This window comes from Loxodonta africana, chromosome 1, assembly GCF_030014295.1.
Source record: "Loxodonta africana isolate mLoxAfr1 chromosome 1, mLoxAfr1.hap2, whole genome shotgun sequence".
Classification (NCBI taxonomy): domain Eukaryota; kingdom Metazoa; phylum Chordata; class Mammalia; order Proboscidea; family Elephantidae; genus Loxodonta; species Loxodonta africana.
The window spans coordinates 136,840,399-136,860,873 of NC_087342.1; the positions used below are offsets into that span (position 1 = coordinate 136,840,399).

General features: G+C 35.6%; 1 protein-coding gene across 1 annotated transcript in view; it reads right to left on the reverse strand.

The window, feature by feature from the left end:
• Nucleotides 1-505: 505 nt before the first annotated feature.
• Nucleotides 506-20,475, reverse strand: part of TMEM30A (transmembrane protein 30A) — a 31,200-nt gene continuing 11,230 nt past the window's right edge. The window contains exons 2-7 of the mRNA XM_010586685.3: nucleotides 12,067-12,174; nucleotides 9,734-9,841; nucleotides 5,859-5,946; nucleotides 4,712-4,855; nucleotides 3,848-4,054; nucleotides 506-1,324 (exon numbers count right to left, since the gene is read on the reverse strand). Of these exons, the coding sequence (XP_010584987.1) occupies nucleotides 1,131-1,324; nucleotides 3,848-4,054; nucleotides 4,712-4,855; nucleotides 5,859-5,946; nucleotides 9,734-9,841; nucleotides 12,067-12,174 (849 nt within the window). The 3' untranslated portion in view covers nucleotides 506-1,130. The remainder of the gene's footprint in view (nucleotides 1,325-3,847; nucleotides 4,055-4,711; nucleotides 4,856-5,858; nucleotides 5,947-9,733; nucleotides 9,842-12,066; nucleotides 12,175-20,475) is intronic.

Genomic DNA, 20,475 nt, shown 5'->3' on the forward strand with positions numbered 1-20,475 from the left:
GAAAACCAACCAAAGCAGCCGGTATCTTAACTAACAAGAATGTGCATACACATCCATATTTGACCTACATGCAAAAGTTGAATAAAATACAGAGAAAACTAAGGTTACTATTTTAAAATTTTTCTGGAATATATATTAGTACTTGTCAAAACACTTACCTGAAAAACTAAAATAGCCTGAGGTATTTCCAATGCTGAAGCAAATTTCTAAATGTTAAATACCACAAGACTGCAGTCTCCTTTAAGAATTTACATCTGGTTTACAATTGAGGCAGAATATGAAGGTCTGGCAAGCAGTCTTCCCATGTCACCTATATTCTTTCTTCCCTTATGAAGTCTAAGCTTCAAGGGAAATGATCATATGTAAAAACATCGCACATCTCAAGTGAGCTGGAGCTCCTGAATACAACTTAACCAAATGGAAAGAGGAATTTTAAATTCTCCTACCTGGGATCTAGCTGGGACCTACCTAGGACCTACCTGAACTCTTTAGACATGACTATTAATTTCTATGCTAGACACAGTAAACATTTTTTTTTTTTTTTTAATCAAAGCTAAGCTTGACAAAGAACTCTACTGGATAAACTGAATACATGAACAGCCTCAACAAAGATGGTACTTTAAGCCTTTACAAATGACACATGAAAATGATGAAGGGTTTTATTTAGATTGGTCTTTCTTCATCTTTCTGTAACTCTGAATCCTGAAAGGACAGCAAGTCATCATACTCAGACATTTTGTAATCCCTTTCTTCACACAATAGGCACACATAATACAGCATCTTATGTCAATATATTATCATCAACATAGCATAAACATTTGAGCGGTAGAAGCATTTCACATGAAAGAAGCTCTATGCATCATATGGCCTGTCCCAATAAAAAGCAAATATTAGAATGCCATTGGAGCACTTACAGTGTTAATACGATCAATATAGCTAATTTGTTTTATACCTGTCACATATTTTCATAAGTCATCCATAGAGAAGAAGCACAGGACAAGGCTGTCTTAAAAAAAAGTTATGTGCCAACTTCAAAAATGACATACTAACCGAACATTAGCATTCGAAAGCTAGGTTGAATAGGACTGGCCTTGATGCACATGCAGTAGATTTGTTTTCAGAATATAAAATTAAATGGTAATGTCAGCAGTATTACCACTGTTTCTGTATTTATGATTAATTACTAGCAGTACAACTCCCAGAAGGAAGGAGATGGATCCAATAGTGATGTAAGCAATCCCCAAAAATGGATTTTTTCCTCCCATCCATGAGATAGTGCTCAAGATCATCCGTTTTCGTCCATCAAAAGAATGTACAGGATAATCTGAAGAGTGTATAGGAAGACTTTTCCATCTCTAGTTGCTTGATTTTTAAAATATAATTTATAAGTTGGCATTTAATTGCTTGTAATTCATTTGTATCATTCTATGATACACAGGCACCTTACCCATGTTTTGAACCACAAAAATTATATAATTATTATCTTGAAGGACTGATTTAGCAAAATAAATGTCAGTAATAAAATCCAAAATATTTTACAAACAAAAACAGCCAAATTTAAAGATTATATAATTTCCAATGTACTTTTGCTCTCACTACACAGGAGAGACATAAGGTCACAAAGGAATGTAATGTAGAGAAGTTCTTCAGGTGATCAAACATGAAGCTCACAGGAAGAGAAAGATCAACAGACCAGGACAAACTGCAAGAATGAAGGACTGGAAGTCTTTGTGAGCTCATACAGCATGTGTAGGAAGCATGTAGTTAAAGGAATATGAGAGGGCTCTGAGAACAAGGGCAGAAACCCAGATATTAAAGTTTTAAGTTGCTAATTCGGAACAAAGATAAAATTCATGGTGACAGAGCACTGATGGCTAAAACACATCAGAAGTGAAGGGTGAAGGACATAGTATTCTTACAAATTTAAGTAATGGGACACTGGTATGGTGGATGAGCTATCTTCATGGACCAGCCCCTAGGATTCTGGCCAGAGTTGGAGTAGAGAGAAGACAGAAATAAATCCCAATTTGAAAAGGTTTACAACCTTTCAAAAGTACGTTTTGAGTCAAGCACTCGGCATGACCTGCTTCTCTATCTAGTTTCTGCAAGTCTCTATCCCCATAAAAATGGCCCTATGACCACAAATGGAAGTCTTGGCTCCACCAGCTTCTTAGACCAATCCTAACGTAAGGCAGGAACAATTTTAACAGTTCTCATTAAGCCAACACTTGGGAGAGTCAGTATCAAATCACCTATGCTAGTCTCTCTCTGTACTCCAACCCTAAAAAAGATGGGTTTCTGCCTTGTTTCTAATACCTAGTTCCCAGTTTAGCTAATTAAGCCTTGATGTTTTGCAGGCCCAAATTCTTGCCTTGCCAATCTACTGAAGACCCTGTATTCCTCCTGACAGTTTTCTTGTCAGTGCCTAAGATCTTGCTGCAGACTTCATAGATACAAACTGTCTCTTAGTTTGTATACAGCTAAGAATTCCCAGGTGCTCTATAGACTTCCCTTCATTGTGTTCTAAGTTACAGACTGGTATATGCCCTTACTCTTTCCTGGATCTTTTAGATGCTAACTGTGACAGAACTGCCCTCTATTTTGGGTACATCCTCACGATAATGTTCTTTCTACCAGCACCTGAGCTGGGTCTGCCTGTTGCAGACTACTTGCTTCTATGTGGGCCTAGTTTCAAAAACTTGGTTTCTTTCAATTTGCCACTATCAGGCTATATTCAGCTATGCAAGAAGGTGCAATATTAAGAGGCTGGGATTCTGCACCCCCCTCCCCCCGCTAAAAAAAGAAAACCCTTATTTTGAATCTGGGTTGTTAATTTAAACATTTACTAATCCATTTTAAAGTCACAACTATACACGTGTGGCTAATTTGGATTAATAAAAATCAAAAGCACAAAGATGATTAGCAAACATTTAAAATGCTAATATCCAGGAATTTTTTTTCCCTCATGATGTATACAAGCTACGTGCTAGAAATTAAAAGATGTAAGGAATTTAGGATGAACGGAATTGCCCTATTTTTCCCTCCTAGAAAAGACTCTGCATCTGGGCTGACATGAAATGGTCTGACTACCCCAGTAAACTAGCTGAGGATGCAGCCTATGGTGGCGACTGATGGTAAAGTCATGACTTTTGGAGGAGAACCCCAACTCTTCTACTACTGCCTGTGTAGCCTGGGGTAAATTAAGCTCTATGTTCTGGTATGCTTGTCTGTAACATAGATACCTATCTCTTAATGGTACTGTTTGAATTAAATAAAATAATGCATTAAAAATACTCAGCACAGTGTTGGTATAGCATCAGAAGAGAATAAATGATATTTACCAGCACTGTAAAGTATACCCAAATTATTAATGTGGAACAATATAGCTAATTATAAAAATGTTTTGATACTTTGAGCAGAGCAATAGTTATGAACAATTACATTGATGTGAACTAATATTGATTTTATTATCCAAAACATTCTATAGAAACAGCCCAGTCTCACAGCATTTATTCATTATCAGGTATACTTGCTAGCCTTTGCATTAAGCTCAATTACAATCTCCCTTGTAAAAAAACTTATTATTAAATCAAGCACCTACATTTTAAATAATTTTTTACCAAATAATGTCTGAAGCCCTAGAACAAAGCATATAAAAATTTAAGACTTTTTGGGAGATATAAACTAAAAAAACAATTAAAAAATATATATTCATATACACACATATACTGACATAAAAATGCAGAAATCAAAACTAAAGCACAAATACATCACAAAATTAAGATAAGGTTGAATTACACTCTCTTCAAGTTCTATGAATACGAATACATAGCCAAAAAAAGGATACTGTATGTGATATTCAAATAGTATCGTCCAGCTGGCAAAGTTGGATGTAAATCCTCTGTCCGCTCTATAAGACGATATAACTTACGAAAAGTCGGTAATGCTGCAGTACGCATCCAAACGATAAAATCCTCATTTATGAACCCATTATTATCTTTCTCAGAATCCAGCAAGTATACTGGTTTAAGCCAGTTTACTGGCTTTGTTGTACCTTGAAAAAAGGGGAGAGGGATAGGACAAAATATTCAATTCTATTAAGAGTTTCACAGAAAATCTACACACTACTAAAGATGTGCAATACACAATCAGTATTTTTCTTATTTTCAAAGTATAAATATATTCATACCCTAAGAAAGTCTTAAAATCTAGACAGAAACTAATTCCTTATGTAACAATTTAACAAAAAGTTACAAATCTTCAGTTGATAATATCTCAAGACAACACTGAATGTAGGATATCTGGTATATACAAAAGGCAGACTACATAATACGAGGATAATCAGTGAGAAACATTACATTATTAAAATAAAGTAGCACAGAAATAAAAATACATTGGATAATGAATAATAAGGACCCATTTAAAGAAGACTGGCTGCAGTTTTAAAGGATAATGGCTGAAATACTTATAAGAAACACCAGAGAAACTCAATTCAAGATTATACATTTCCTTTAGAATTTCAATACATTAGAATATACTACATTTTACCTAACTTGATATGAAGGTGTGAAAAGTAAGTTTTGTTTTCTTTTTAAGCATAAACTCTTTTAAGATTCTAAAGATAAAAAAATTTTAAGATACTTCATTAAAGCTCCTAGCTTATGCTCTTAAAAGTTCATTATTCCTTAGAGAGATATTAGTAATGTTTTACCTTTAAATCGTTCTTCTAGGTTTTCTCCTCCAGGGGGATTTCTGAACTTCACATTTTTATCTGTCCACCAAGCAATACCTTTCTTTTTCAAAGGAATCGCATAGGGAGCAGAATCATTGCTAATGAGAAACAATTCTAATGTATCTAAACACAAGAAAAGGAAAATATTGCTAAATATTTACCGAAAATCCATAGTACCTGCTTTACAAAAGTGATTATGACATACACGGCAGGCATACACATTTGCTTTTGATTATTCGAGTGTGAAATAACTATAATAACAATTAGCAAGGTAAATCTGCTTCTCCTCGGGTCCTAACGATGTATTCCTAAATAGTTTCTGGCTTATCTATTTTTCTATCTGCACTAATACAGCAGTCACTAGCCATACATGGTACTGAACAGCTGAAATACGTGTTTCAAATAAATACTAGCTATAAGCATAAAATACACATCAGATATTGATAACTTAGTACAAGAAAAAATTATAAAAAATCTTATAACTTTTATATGTCGGAATTGACTCGACAGCACTGGTTTTTTTTTTTTTTCTTTATACTGATTATATGTTGAAATATTAATAGATATATTGGGTTAAATAAGATACATTATTAAAATTTACTTGTTTCTTTTTACTGCTTAAAATGTGGTTACCAGAATATTTAAAATTACATACCTGACTCACATTTATGGTTCACATTACATTTATTCTCCTAGCTCCTAGCGAGTCCTAGGGTCGCTAGGAGTTGGAATCGACTCGACGGCACTGGGTTTTTATTATATTTATATCAGACAGTGGTACTCTAAACTATCCACTGTAGATCCTTTTTAATGATATAATCAAAGCTGGTATCCAAAAGCAGTCTAGCTTTTATTTTCTATGAAATAGAAAGGCTAGTAGAACGTCTCTGCTTTGCTCAGTATTACTTTCTTCCCAGAGACAGAAATCCACTCTTAAAAGTATAATGCTCAAAAGTCACGAAGCATTACAATACCTGACTCATTACCTAGTTAATACATTTATCTTAAAGTTATTGAATTACTCAATTTCAGTCATGTTTATAAGACTATCAAATCTAATTGATTATACAGACTGTCCTATTTATATATGTTTATATTTACATCTATGTTTATATCTATATCATACCATTAAACATGCTGTTGGCAATAGCTCCACAAGGAGCAATTGGTTTGTCTTCATTTCTTCGATAAGGTTCACATTCCTTACTGGGATTCTGATTTTTAGAAAGAAAAGAAGAGAGATATTATTGCCCAGGCCTCCAAGTGAACCATGGGCTAAGCCCAATTATTGATTAAAAATTCAAACTCTACCTGTTTCTCACTTGTAATGCATACAAAATGAGTCTCTGATACATACAAACTATAAATAATGCATTTAAATATCAAAACATATTCCTTAATTTTTATTTTATGTTTTCATGTAACCTTTATGGTATATATTTTACCATATATGCATATATCAAATTGGCATCATTTTAATTTTAATATCAATAGAGTAGCCACAGAGAGTTTTCTGTCCAAGAAAAATTAAAGAGCAGTCTATTGTCAATCCAGTTGTGACATAATGAAAGGAGTTAAAACTGTAAGTAAAGGGACTATTGGTTCTAGTTCCAAATATATACTACGTGGTCTTGGGCAAGTCCCTTGATTTACATGGGCCTAAAAAAAAAATTTTTTTTTTTTTTTTTTTTTCCAAGTCAGAATGGACTCAATAGCAATGGCTTTGGGTTTTTTTTGGTCACTTGCAAAATGAACATGCGGAACTAGAAAACCTTAAATTTTTTGTAATCTTGGGTTAAACCCCATGTTTAAAAAAGAAAGGAGACATAGATTAGGTAGGGTGGGTAGGGTGAGGGAGTGTGCAGGTGAGCAGGCAGATTAGATAGAATAGGTAGAGAGCTAGATAGCTAGACTAGATAGACAGATTCATTGATTCCTTTACTATGGCTCTTACATTATAGTTAGCTATATATGAGTCTGTTTCCTCTATTACATCATGAGCACAGTTGTACTCTGATACACATGTGGTTGCCATGAGTCAGAAATGACTTAAAGGCTTTTTTTTTTTTTTTAACGTGCTAAGCACTGACTAAACCAAATCAGTTGCTTGTGAGTAGATTCTGTCTCATGGTCAACCCACATGCATCAGAGTAGAACTGTACTCCATAGGATTTTCAATAGTTGATTTTTTGGAAGTAAATCACCAGAGTTTCTTCTGTGATGCCTCTGGGTGGACTGGCATTTCCAATTTTATGGTTAGCAGCTGAGCATGTTAACCCTCATGAGCTTACAGTATAGTTGGACAGACAATAAATATAAAATTCCAAGTTGCAATAAATGTTATGAAGATTCTATGTGAGTGATTAACGTGGGGGGTGGGAGATGGACTCTATGGTAAGGAAAAGCTTGTCTGTGGAGACAGTGTCATATAAGAACCAAAGGAGAGTAGGAACCAGTCCTGTGAAGAGCAGGTACAAGAGTTTGAAGCAGAGAGAACAGCACATAGGATTAAGAAGCAACTTGATATTTCTGAAGAGATAAAAGATGAATGTAGCTAAAGCAAGAAGGAAAATGGAACATGATAAGACAGGATTTAATCTCATCCAGAAATTTTATTCCAAATGCTAGTAAACCACTGGAAGATATTAAGCATGAAAGTGGTATTTATGTATATTTTTAAAGATTAGTAAAGCTGCTATGTCAAGAATGGCCTGGAAGTAAAGAGAAGAGTGGATGGTGTGGGGAAGTAAGTCTGTAAAGCAAATCAATCAAGATATGACAGTGACTTTGACCAGGGTATGGATGAAGCAAATATGTACGAAGTTTTTTTGGAGCCCTAAACATGAAGAAGTTATTTTACATCAGAGGGCACTCAAGAAAACAGCAGGCCTTGAGATGTAAAGACTTCAAACGAAAAAGAAAGAACTGCATTCTGGGCAAATAAAATGGTAAACCCCAAGATGGGCGGATTACTTGCGTCACAGAACATGGTTAGGAATTAGCAAACACACTGAGGGCAGCCAGGCCAAAGGTACATTAAAGATAGAGTATCAGACAATGAGGCTGAAGCCAAATTGATGCCAATTTTTGAAGAACCTTACACACAATGCTAAGGAATTTGGACTTCAATCTATCCATTATCAAAATCTTTAGAATTTTTGAAAGACACTTGATCTTAAAAATGGTACCTTTTGGTCTAGTCCAAAGGTCAGCAAATGATAGCCCGCAGGTCAAATCTAGCCCACCACCTTTTTCTGTAAATAAAACTTTATTTGAACACAGCTATACCCACTGATTTAAGTATTGTCTATGGCTGCTTTTGAGTCCCTAAAAAAACCACTGCGGTTGAATCGATTCTGACTCATAGCAACCCTACAGGAAGGAGGAGAACTGCCCCATAGGGTTTCCAAGGAGCGGATAGTAGATTCAAACTGCAGACCTTTTGTTCAGCAGCCAAACGCTTAACCACTGAGCCAAGAGGGCTCCTTTGCATCCCTAGGTGGCGCAAATGGTTTGCACTCGACAACTAACTTAAAGGTTGGCAGTTCAAACCCACCCGATGGTGCCATGGAAGAAAAGTCCTGGCAATCTGCTTCCAGAAAGATTACAGCCAAGGAAGCCCTACGGAGCAGTTTTGCTCTGTAACACATGGGGTCACCATGAGCTAGAATCAACCTGATGGCAACAGGCTTAGGTTTTTTTTTGCTTTAACGGCTGCTTTCGCTGTGTAATGGTAGAGTTGAATAGCTAGAACAGAAACCATATGGCCCCAAAAAAAACAAAAACATTGGCCCTCTGGCCCTTTACAGAAAAAGTCCACCAATTCCTAGTCTAATCTAAAAGCTTTGCTTGAAGTTTACTATTAAAAAAAAAAATCTGTTTTTTCCGCCCTCAATAGAGAATGTACTTAAATAAAAGAATTGTAAGCCAATCACCACTTCTGGATCACTGAACACACTCAATCAACAAATCAAGAAAGGTCTAGAAACTTGGTGTGTCTCACAGCACATCACCTTCTCTTGAGTCCTAAAAACTGTATCCTAAGAAGTAAACCTCACATGATTTGCAAAATATTTCAGACCTTACTAGAACCTTGTGTGTGCCAGGAAATCTTTAAATAGACTTGCATTCCTTAGATTCTCCCATATCTGGAACTAGCAATAAAATCAATGAGGTTAACCTAGGGCAGCTATATGTTTATCCATCCCCCTGTGGTCACAACGTAGTCCTAACTTGCATTTCTACGCCAATTCTAAGAGATCAAAAGACTCCTAAATTGCTCTGGGCTTCTGAACTTTTGCTACATTGGCAGCAATGACTTAAAATACACAGGCATCAACCACTAATGCGCAAAGTTGAATAACAGTCAGAAAACGAAGGTCTCCTGGTCCATAGGTTCCAAACCAGGATGGGCATCAGAAGAGGAGCTTGGAAAACAGATATTCTAGAGCTTCAACCTTGCAGACACTGACATATTAGACTTAGGAATACCTGGAATCTATATTTTCAAAAAGCTCCTCAGATAGTTCTTAAGTAAATCACTCTTTAAACTCCACTATTCAGGCTTCCCACATATTAAAAAATGAAAAGTGTATATGTTCAATTGTAAAACATAACCCCAGAAGTTAAAAACAGTTTATTTAGATATCTCTACCTAATGCAGTAATAATGAAAAAAAAAAACCCCAAAACAAATGTACATACCAAGAATGCTACATCATCAAAATTTCATTACAAAACAGAGTAATAAAAATAAAAATCTCTATGACTCTATAAAAAACAAGCAGAACAAAAAGTCTGCTGGCTATAAGAAACTATTAACCTGTGTAAATTCTAGGGGATATTTTTTAACTAAAAATCCTCATCATACCAACTATAAATGACAAATAGCAGTTTATTTTCATCTTAACATTATTAAATACTTTAACAGTTCTAACTTAACTGTTATCGTGTGTTCTTATTTCATACATACCACATTTGTATATTTCATTATTTTACTTACAAGTAAAGCACTAGGATCTCCATTTAGCTGACTATCATCTCGAGATTTCACATAACGACGATGGTTTTGATAGAAATTAGACAGTCCATAGTACATGAACACATTGCCCTAGAGAAACAGATGGAAAACAGTTTCATATAAAAATGATTATGCATAATTTGTTTCATGCACACATTAAAAGTTATGTAATTTGGACTTTATTAGTTTAGAATCTGTCATCATTTAAAACGGGTACTGAGGTGAATTCTACTAGTACTTACAATCTAAAATGGTACAAATTGTAAAGAAGGCTAAAGAAGGCATGTTACAAAAGTACTAGAGTAAACTTTGAAAATAATCTTTGAAGACTTCAAAGAAGTACTATTTACATAAAATAAACGTCAAGGAATCTACTGGCCTACTCTGAGGTGTTTTCAATTTAAATTTTTCTGTAATTCGGATTGGTCTTTTACCCAGTTAGCATCAACTTTTCAGAAGAATAATGGTCAAACTTTCAGTTATCATCCAAGTAAATTTAGAATTTTTATAGGGATATTATAAATTTCTCAACAGGAAACTAAAAACTAGTAGTTGGTAAAATATCTAATGAATCATTTTATAATAATCAAGAAAAATACTTTAATGTATTTGTGGTTGAGCCTATTTGGAAAGATGGATTACCTACATATGCTACAATTATTTAGAAGAAGCACAGAAGTCATTTTGAATAAGATTTTTAAATGTAGCAAAAACAAAGCTATTTCCTCTTTTCTGGTTGCTACCTCCATCGTTTACATTCTTATCCATAAAAGTAATTCGGAAAAATAAGAGGAATTCGGTAACATTTTTATAAATGTTTTATTTGATTTGTTATTTTCACATATACAATCATTTAAAACTTGATTTTCAAATGTGAAATTATGCAAACTTTCCCGTTCTGTATAAGGGAAACAGTTACATGGAAACTTTTTTGGTTATCAAAATTACATCACAAAAACATACAGACGCAACGAATACACTTTTTAAAAAAGTGAGCATAATCTCAGCACAGTCAGTTCAACCCACCAACTGAGAAACCAATCCTTTCAATGAATACTGAGATAAAATAACTCATTCAAGTTGCCTAAAAAGGCTTTAGCCCAACACAAAGTTTGGACTTGTGATGGAACAGAGAGCCTGCAAAGGAATGAATCAGAGGATGATCACCTTTGCAGAAGAGAAGTCCTAAATAAGCGATTCTGAAAGGAGGAGGAGACTAATGGAGTTTCTAAATCATTATAAGTCTCTTTCATCTTTTTAGTTCTACCTGTTGGGACAAAAGTAGAACTTAATGGACCTTTACAGTTTGCCCACTAAAAAAAAGGTCCTTTGAAGATGCTTTTTATTTATATATTATTACTGCTGAAACAAAGTAAACTATAAATTCCTGTCTTCTCCCAAATTTGTTTTCGTGGATTTTTTTTCCCCAAAGGCACCATTATTCGTTTGTTTCGGTACACGAGCAATACAACCACTAGATGGCAACCATATACCAAAAACCAAAAAACTGAACTCGTTGCCATGGAGCCAATTCTGATTCATTGCAGCCCTACAGGACAGAGCAGAAATACCCCATAAGGTTTCCAAGGAGTGGCTGGTGGATTTGAACTGCCGACTTTTTGGTTAACAGCCAAGCTCTTAACCACTGCACCACCAGGAACTACAAAAATCGTCACTACCTTTAGAAAATCTAAATTGCAGACTCTAGAAAGTTTGCAAGTAGAAATATGGTTTTGCTCTCTGAGGAATAAGAAGATAAATTTTTTTTTAAAATTCAATTTTTAGGTAAAAGAGAACACAAGCTGGTCTTTCCACACCTGTAAGACATTCTGAATATTTAGGTATTGTAACTTCTGCTTACTTACCAGGAAGAATGGCAAGTCAGTGTGAACGTAAAAAATACACACACACACACAAACACACTGACAACAAAGAGATGGAGTTCTAACTGCTTATCAAGATATAAAGGATTAATAAAGTTTTATTAAGTGTTTGAGGTTTTCAGTAATATTTCATAACTCCCCGAAAAATGATACAATTAAACAATGAAAGAACTAGTATTTCTTAAGTAAAACTTTAGAATTAAAAGCATGCAAAAATATTGTGAGCAATAATTTAAAAAATACAAGTAGACAGAAATTTGATACAAAGTTAAATTATATGTACAGACTAAAAATTTTCCAGTAGAAGGATAAAAAATGATTTTTTAAATTTGTTCATAAGCACTGACTAAACCATTCAAATAAACATTTTAAATGAGATATCAGTATTTTTAAAAGCATGGCTTTTCTAACACATTTCTTGGAAGCACAGACCTCGAATGACTGCTCCAGCGTGAAGTTAATGGTACAAATACAAGGTGTTACATCCGGAGACAAACATTTATTACACGGACTGGAAGGCTCTGTTCCGGTATAATCAATCTGCAAGAGAAAAATACAACTAAGCACTTCCTTGGAGAAAATGCATACCTACAATGCTCTGAAATAACTTGCTATTAAAAGGGAAAATGAGTCCAATGGGGAAACCTATAGCCCAGAGAACTGTTTTTAAGGTCATCTATTCATTTTGATAGTGTGAACTGGTAAAAAACAGAGTAGTCAGATGGTCTAATTTCCAAGTAAACCTATCTCTCCTTTTTACCAAAAGTAATACATTTATGCATAAAAATATAAAGATAAAATTTAAATTTGCATGATGTATAAAGATTTAAAAAGCTATAACAATCTACCAGATCAGTAAATAAGCTATTGCTTTTAAATTTGCCAATCTTAAATACTGTTCACATTGACTTTAGCTTTCCACGGTACATTTTCAAATAAAAAAAAAATCAGCTTTTCAAGGGCTACCATTTTTTAAAAACCTGGCCTGATAGCTAAATTGCAAGTCTTTTTTCACATGATAAAAAAAAAATTTATGATTAACAGTCCTACTAAATTACCCTTACCTTAATAAAGTAAAAAAATCATCTAACCTTTATTGCTGAAGCTGAACACAGAAAGTCATATATGGATGTTGAATTTTTTTTTTATAATTGGGATAAAAGGAAAGTTAAAATCAGCATCTAGAAAATAAAGCAGCATAGAATTACAACACCTATCTGCTTTTTAAAAACCTCAAATTGCTTAATAAGACTTGATTTTTGTCAAATCCTAAAATAAACTCCTACAGCAATGTTCTCCAGCAAAGCTTGTTTACCAGTAAAACTTTGTTTACAGAAATTTTTTTTTCACTGCAAATATCTAAGAGAAGAAAAACACATAGCTAAATCAGCTAAAAACACAGGTCCTCCTAAATAAAGATAGGCAAAGCATATGAAATTTTTCACTAGACATGATGGGCCACAACTCTGCACACAGGACCTATTCATCTACAATATCCCATTTAAAAGTCAAGTTTTATGATGTTGAACAGAAGAAAGAAAAGACCACTTGAAGAATAAACTATATATAAAAAAAAATCTCTGTACATTTTCTCTCTTTTTTAAGACTAAGGACTAAAAAAAAAAAAAAAAAATAGGTAGTTTGGCCTATTTCAACATTGTACCTGTGAACAGAAACCTCTCAAACGACTCTCTTTAAAACTAGTTTCAAGGACAAAGTCTGAAAGTGAGATCATCAGTTGTGATTAAGCAAGGATCTTTGTTCTTTACTTAATTGAACAAAAATAATCTGGTAAATGTGAAATCTACTAAATGACATTAAAGTATTAGAACTGAATATTTTTATCAAAACCAAGAAAAGTTGCTGAATATTAAATTACACTTGAACAAAATCAAAGGACAGTTAAAACATTTTCATCACTATCGTTGACTTTAAAAATATATTTTAAAAAAGGTTTTGATTCAGTAAAAATCTGAAAGGAGTGTTAAAAAAATCATTAACATATTAAGTCTTACTATGTGCAAAGCATGACGTAAGATGCTAGGCAGATACAAAAGGAATCATACTTTATACTAGTTAATACAGTTGTACAGCCCTTCCTATCAAAAAAACCCACTGCCATCGAGTCGATTCCAACTCACAGCGACCCTACAGGACAGGGTAGAACTGCCCCAGAGTTTCCAAGGAGCGCTTGGTGGATTTGAACTGCTGACCTTCTGGTCAGCAGCCGAAGCGCTTAACCACTACACCACCAGGGTTTCCATATGCATATATATACGTGTGTGTGTGTGTGTGTGTGTGTGTATTTTATATATATATATACACACACATATACAAAAATACATATAATTTCATCTGACCTGCAACAAAATCCTATAGAGCTATCTCCGTTTCACATACAAAGAACACATTCTGTGGCATCTGGACCAAACTTTCTGCTTCCAAACCTCACTCAGTTCCTATCTGTCTCCAAGCCTGATTTTCTAGTCTTCCTATCCATTTTACATGAGGGCTACCCAGGCCTTTTCTAATAAACTCATTTCCTATGTAAACTAGCCAATTGGTTACTGCTGCTGACAACAAAAGTCTCTGAAGCTAAATGGTTCCGAGTGCTAAAATATACTAAAGGAAATAAGGAACTGGAGAGATTTTTGAGGAAAGTAACATAATCAAATATTTGTACAAAAACAGATTAAAAGAGAGTTTAAGAAACAGGATTTTCATTTCTTCTGGAATGTCCCATAATGAAGTAATCATTCATGCATCTAATATCTGATAACTGAGTGTCTATGTGTTCTAATGGGGATTGAGCCTAGTGCCTGACTTCACTGAGTTCAGTGTCTAATACAGAAGATAGTCATTAAAATATAATTATAATAGAACAGAAAGGATGTTTTGATAAAGGAAGTACCAACCAAAACCTACTGCCATCAAGTCAATTCCAACTCACGGCAACCCCACGTGTGACAGAGTATAACTGCTCCATAGGGTTTTCTTGGCTATAATCTTTACAGAAGCAGAATGCCAGGCCTTTCTTCCATGGCACCACTGAGCGGGTCCGAACCAGGGCTTCAAACCAGTTTCTTCCGGTTAGAACCCCTGCTGAAAATTTGCATTTCTAACAAATTCCCTGATGAGAATTTACATTTCTAACAAGTTTCCAGGGAGTTACACATAAGAACCACCTGAGATCTTCTTAAAATGTAGGTTCTGATTCAGTAAATCTGGAGTGGAAATGCAAATTCTCAGCAGGAAACTTGTTAGAAATGCAAATTCTCAGTCTCATATGCATGAGAAAGCCAGATGATGAATAAGAAAGACCAAAGAACTGATGCACTTGAATTATGGTGTTGGCACAGAATACTGAATATACCATGGACTGCCAGAGGAACCAACAAATCTGTCTTGGAAGAAAATGTATCTTAAAAGAAGTACAGGCAGACTGCTCCTTGGAAGAGAGGATGGTGAGACTTTGTCTCACGTACTTTGGACATGTTATCAGGAGGGTACCTGGAAAAGGACATCACACTGGTAAAGTGGAGGGTTAGCAAAAAAGGGGAAGACCCCCTATGAGATGCACTGACACAGTGGCTGCAACAATGGGTTCAAACATAGCAACGATTGTGAGGATGGTGCAGGACCTGGCAGTGTTTCGTTTCGTTGTACAGAGTTGCTATCAGTCAGAACTGACTTGATGACACCTAATTTTTTTTTTTAACAACAGGCTAGATTACATGTTTCTATAGTACCAGTACCTGTACATTCTTTTAAGGTCCCTGAATGGCACAAATGGCTTGCAATCAGCTGCAAACCTAAACTTTGATGGCTGGAACCACAGCTTCAAACTGGTTTGTTCAAGCACATTCCTTCATGAGGGCTGATGAGTAGGTACTATGTCTCAGAAGGACACAGTATGAAGAGGGACTACATTCCTGATTGATGGTTTACAGCACATGAATAGACCCAAAATATAAATGAATTCAGGACTTAAAATAAATCTGAATTAAAGATAAAGATCTGAGAATCAATCAGAAGTCTTCCAGTTAAGGCATCTAATTTTTTTACAGTGTACACTTACAAAATAATCAGCCATCTGGTGGAAGAAAATTTAGGTCATAAAAAAAAAAAAAAAAAACACAAAGAGAGGGATTAGATTACAAAGAAGCTAAGCAGGTAGCTTTCGTGACTTTGAGCCACTGCAAGTGTGATTTGTAGCCCAGGTGACAAAATGTGGATAGAGCTGTGGAGAGAGTCATCCCAGCACTGCTCTAGAGTTTCTAGTAACAGTGACACAGAAAGCTTCGAGAAATGGACCCTTTTCACAGACACTGGTATGTACAAGAGGTACAGCAACAACAGTAGCAACAAAACAGCATATTCAGGTGACATCAGGTAAAACAGGTATCAGCTAGGTGATGTCGGCCAGGGGGCAGGTGACCAGAGAATACACTTTAGTTTTATGGCCCATTAGTGTCACTGGTGTGACACCACACTAGGAAATTTCTCTGCTTTGTCACTGAGAAATCTCCCACAAAAACAGAAGGTTGTAGGCGCTGAGCAGTTGTTCATGTTCTCGCCTCAGAGGAAGTAATGCAGGTTACACCACCTTCTGCCCAAGGACCAAAAACGAGGGATAGTGCTGAATTTCCCACAGGTAAGTTTCCACTGCCACTGCAGACAAAGTAATTTGTATAGTCCAGGCCCTGGGAGGAAAAAGGTGTGTGTGGACTGTGAGACAGGTAAAACAGGTGCAATGAGGCAGCTGGGTACACTGGAGTGATGAACAACATTTTTAAAAAGTATTTAATATGTGTCCTTTTTATTTAATAGATAATATAATGATGTAGAAAAGTTCCCCCCCAAAACACAAATAAGTAGGACAGCATCAGATTAACCTAACTGCCCTAAAACAATGATAACTATGGTTTAATCATCAGATAAAGGAGAAGGGGGGAAGAAAATAAACATCCATATTTAAATTATTTACAGTCTAATAAAAGTTAGAGTTGAAATGAAATTTTTTTTTAAAAACTCAGTCACTGTAGATCATTTTATTTTTGAAGATTAGTTCAAAGAGAAATATCGAATGCATAATTCTAAAATTATAGCTACAATACATATTCCACCGTTTATATCCTGAAAAACTTCTGTGGGTCAATGATATCTGCTGTGTGTTTCTACAAATTAGAGAATTTGAGTGGAACCATAGGACAAGGTTTTTACTTCTAATTCAATCAGTAAATCACAACAGACAACAAAAGCAAAACCAGGTATTACTTTCAGAATGCATACTCCATGTCAGATCTTAGTCCTTCAGGTTATTGTTGTTGCTGTTTGTTGCCGTCAAGTCGGTTCCCACTCACAGCGACCCTACATACAAGAGAACGACACACTGCCCGGTCCTGCGCCATCCTCACAATAGTTGTTATACTTCAGCCCAATGTTGTATCCACTGTGTCAATCCATTTCATTGAGAGTCGTTCTCCACTTTACCAAGCATGATGTCCTTTTCCAGGGACTGATCCCTCCTGATAGTACATCCAAAGTATGTGAGATGAAGTCTCACCATCCTTGCTTCTAAGGTGCATTCTGGCTGTACTTCTTCCAAGAAAGATCTGTTTATTCTTTTGGCAGTCCACGGTATATCGAATATTCTTTGCCAACACCATAATTCAAATGCATCAATTCTTCTTTGGTCTTCCTTACTCATTGTCTAGTTTTCATATGCATGTGAGGTGACTGAAAACAGGATGGATTGGGTCAGGCGCACCTTGGTCTTCAAGGTGACATCTTTGCTTTTTAACACTTCGAAGAGATCTTTTGCAGCATTTTGCCCAATGCTATTCATCATTTGATTTCCTGACTGCTGGGCACTGGCTGTGGATCCAAGTAAAATGAAATCCTTGACAACTTCGATCTTTTCTCCATTTATCATGATGTCGTTTATTGGTCCAGTTGTGAGGATTTTTGTTTTACATTGAGGTGTAATTCATACTGAAGACTGTGATCTTCAATCTTCATCATTAAGTGCTTTAAGTCCTCTTCACTTTCAGCAAGGAAGGCTGTGTCATACACATAACACAGGTTGTTAATGAGTCTTCCTCCAATTCTGATGCTTCATTCTTCTTCACGTAGTCCAGCTTCTCGGATTATTTGCTCAGCATACAGACTGAATAATTATGGTGAAAGGATACAGCCCCTACGCATACTTCTCTTGACCTTAAACCACACGGAATCCCCTCGTTCTGTTCCAACGACTGTCTCTTGATCTGTGTACAGGTTTCTCATGAGCACATTTAAGTGTTCTGGAATTCACACTCTTCACAATGTTATCCATAATTTGTTATGATCCATACAATCAAATGCCTTTGCACAGTCAATAAAACACAGGTAAACATCTTTCTGGTATTTTCTGCTTTCAACCAGGATCCATTTGACATCAGCAATGATATCTCTCATTCCACACCTTCTTCTGACTCAGGCTTGAATTTCTGGCAGGTCCCTGTCAATGTACTGCTGCAGCTGCTTTTGAATGATCTTCAGCAAAATTTTACTTACGTGTGATATTAATGATATTGTTTGATAATTTCCACATTCAGTTGGATCACCTTTCTTTGAAATGGGTACAAATATGGATCTCTTCCAGTTGGTTGGTCAGGTAGCTGTCTTCCTAATTTCTGGGCATAGAGGAGCAAGTACTTCCAGCACTGCATCCATTTGTTGAAACACCTCAGCAGGCATTCTGTCAATTCTTGGAGCCTTGTTTTTTGCCAATGCCTTCAGTGCAGCTTGGGCCTCTTCCTTCAGTACCATCAGTTCATATGCTACCTCCTGAAATGGTTGAACATCGACCAAATCTTTTTGATATAGTAACAGTGTATTCCTTTCATCTTGTGTTGATGTTTCCTGCATTGTTTAATATTTTCCCCATAGAATCCTTTGATATTGAAACTCGAGGCTTGAGTTTTTTCTTCAGTTCTTTCAGCTTAAGAAATGCAGAGCACATTCTTCCCTTTTGGAATCATAAGGTCTACTATGCCAGGAATGTCAAACTGAAGAGGAATGGAGCTACACTCATCGTCAAAAAGATCATTTCAAGGTCTATCCTGAAGTACAATGCTGTCAATGATAGGATAATACCCATATTCCCACAAGGAAGACGAGTTAACATGACTATTACTCAAATATATGCACCAACCACTAAGGCCAAAGATGAAGAAATTGAAGGTTTTTACCAACTTCTTCAGTCTGAAATTGACGGAACATGCAACCAGGATACAATAATGACTGGTGATTAGAATGCGCAAGTCAGAAACAAAGTAGAAGGATTGGCAGTTGAAAAATATGACCCTGGTGGTAGAAACGATGCTGGAGATAGCATGACAGAATTTTGCAAGACCGATCTCTTCACTGAAAATAGCTTTTTTCGACAACATAAACAATGACTATACACGCAGACCTTGCCAGATGGAAATACACAGGAATCAGATAAACTACATCTGTCGAAAGACGATGGAAAAGCTCAATATCATCAGTCAGAACAAGGTCAGTGGTCAACTGAGAATAGACCATCAACTGCTCATATGTATCAACATCAACTGCTCATATGTATCAACAGCTTCAAGGTGCAGCTGAGGAAAATTAGAACAAGTCTACAAGAGCCAAAGTACAACCCTGAGTATATCTCACCTCAATTTAGAAACAATCTAAAGAACAGATTTGAGACAATGAACACTAATTACTGAAGACCAGACGAGTTGTGCAAGGATATCAAATGTGAAAAAAGCAAAAGGTCATTAAAAAGACCAAAAAAAGAAAGAAAAGACCAAAATGAATCTCAGAAGAGACTCTGAAACTTGCTCTTGAACATCTAGTAATTAAAGTAAAAGGAAGAAATGACGAAGTTAACGAGCTGAATGGAAGATTTCAAAGGGTGGTTCAAGAAGACAAAGTACTATAATGACATGTGCAAAGACCTGGAGTTAGAAAACCAAAAGGGAAGAACCTATACGTATAGGGTAGATCAAAGGAACAGATAACTACTATGAAAAAAGCAGGGCTTTGTATTTTGAGGAAATAAAACAAATCCCGTGCTGTCAGGTCGATTCCGACTCATGGCGACTCTATAGGACAGAGTATAACTGCCCCATTGAGTTTCCAAGGAGCATCTGGCGGATTTGAACTGCCGACCTTTAGGTTTAACAGCCGTAGCACTTAACCACTATGCCACCAGGGCTTCCATTTTGAGGAAATAAATGGTCTTTTATATATTAAAACATTGTTTTTGCATAGTCATATAACTGACATTTAAATATTAGTGGTCTTTGCCTTTGTCTCCAGACAATATGTTCATGGTGCCTCATGTCATATGCCATTTTTTACCACCTTCTCTAAATAAAAAAACTCTGGTCTTACCACCACCCTCCAGTCCTATTTTTATATTCCTGGATGGACTCCCTTGGTTATTTTCTTCCTTACCACTTGAAGCTCCTACATCCCTATCTATTTCACATCCAATTTGATATTTTGAAAATTAAGCCATATATCATACTGTAACATTTTTTGTCCTAATTTTTTGTCATACTTCACTAAAAACTTAATTTTAAAAAATCCAAAAGTTATTGTTCACTGGACCCCTTAGCCTCATAGTAACTATAGTCTTCTGCCTATAGCAATGTATTTTTCTTCAATATCAATAAATTTCGTATCCTTGAATTTCACTCTCATTGCTTTCACTTTGCTGCATCATTTGCCAATAAACTGGTTTGCTAAATTTTCAGCACTCCTTAGAATACTGAAAAATTGTTTTACCTTTATGTATGGAAGGTTATCACATATTAC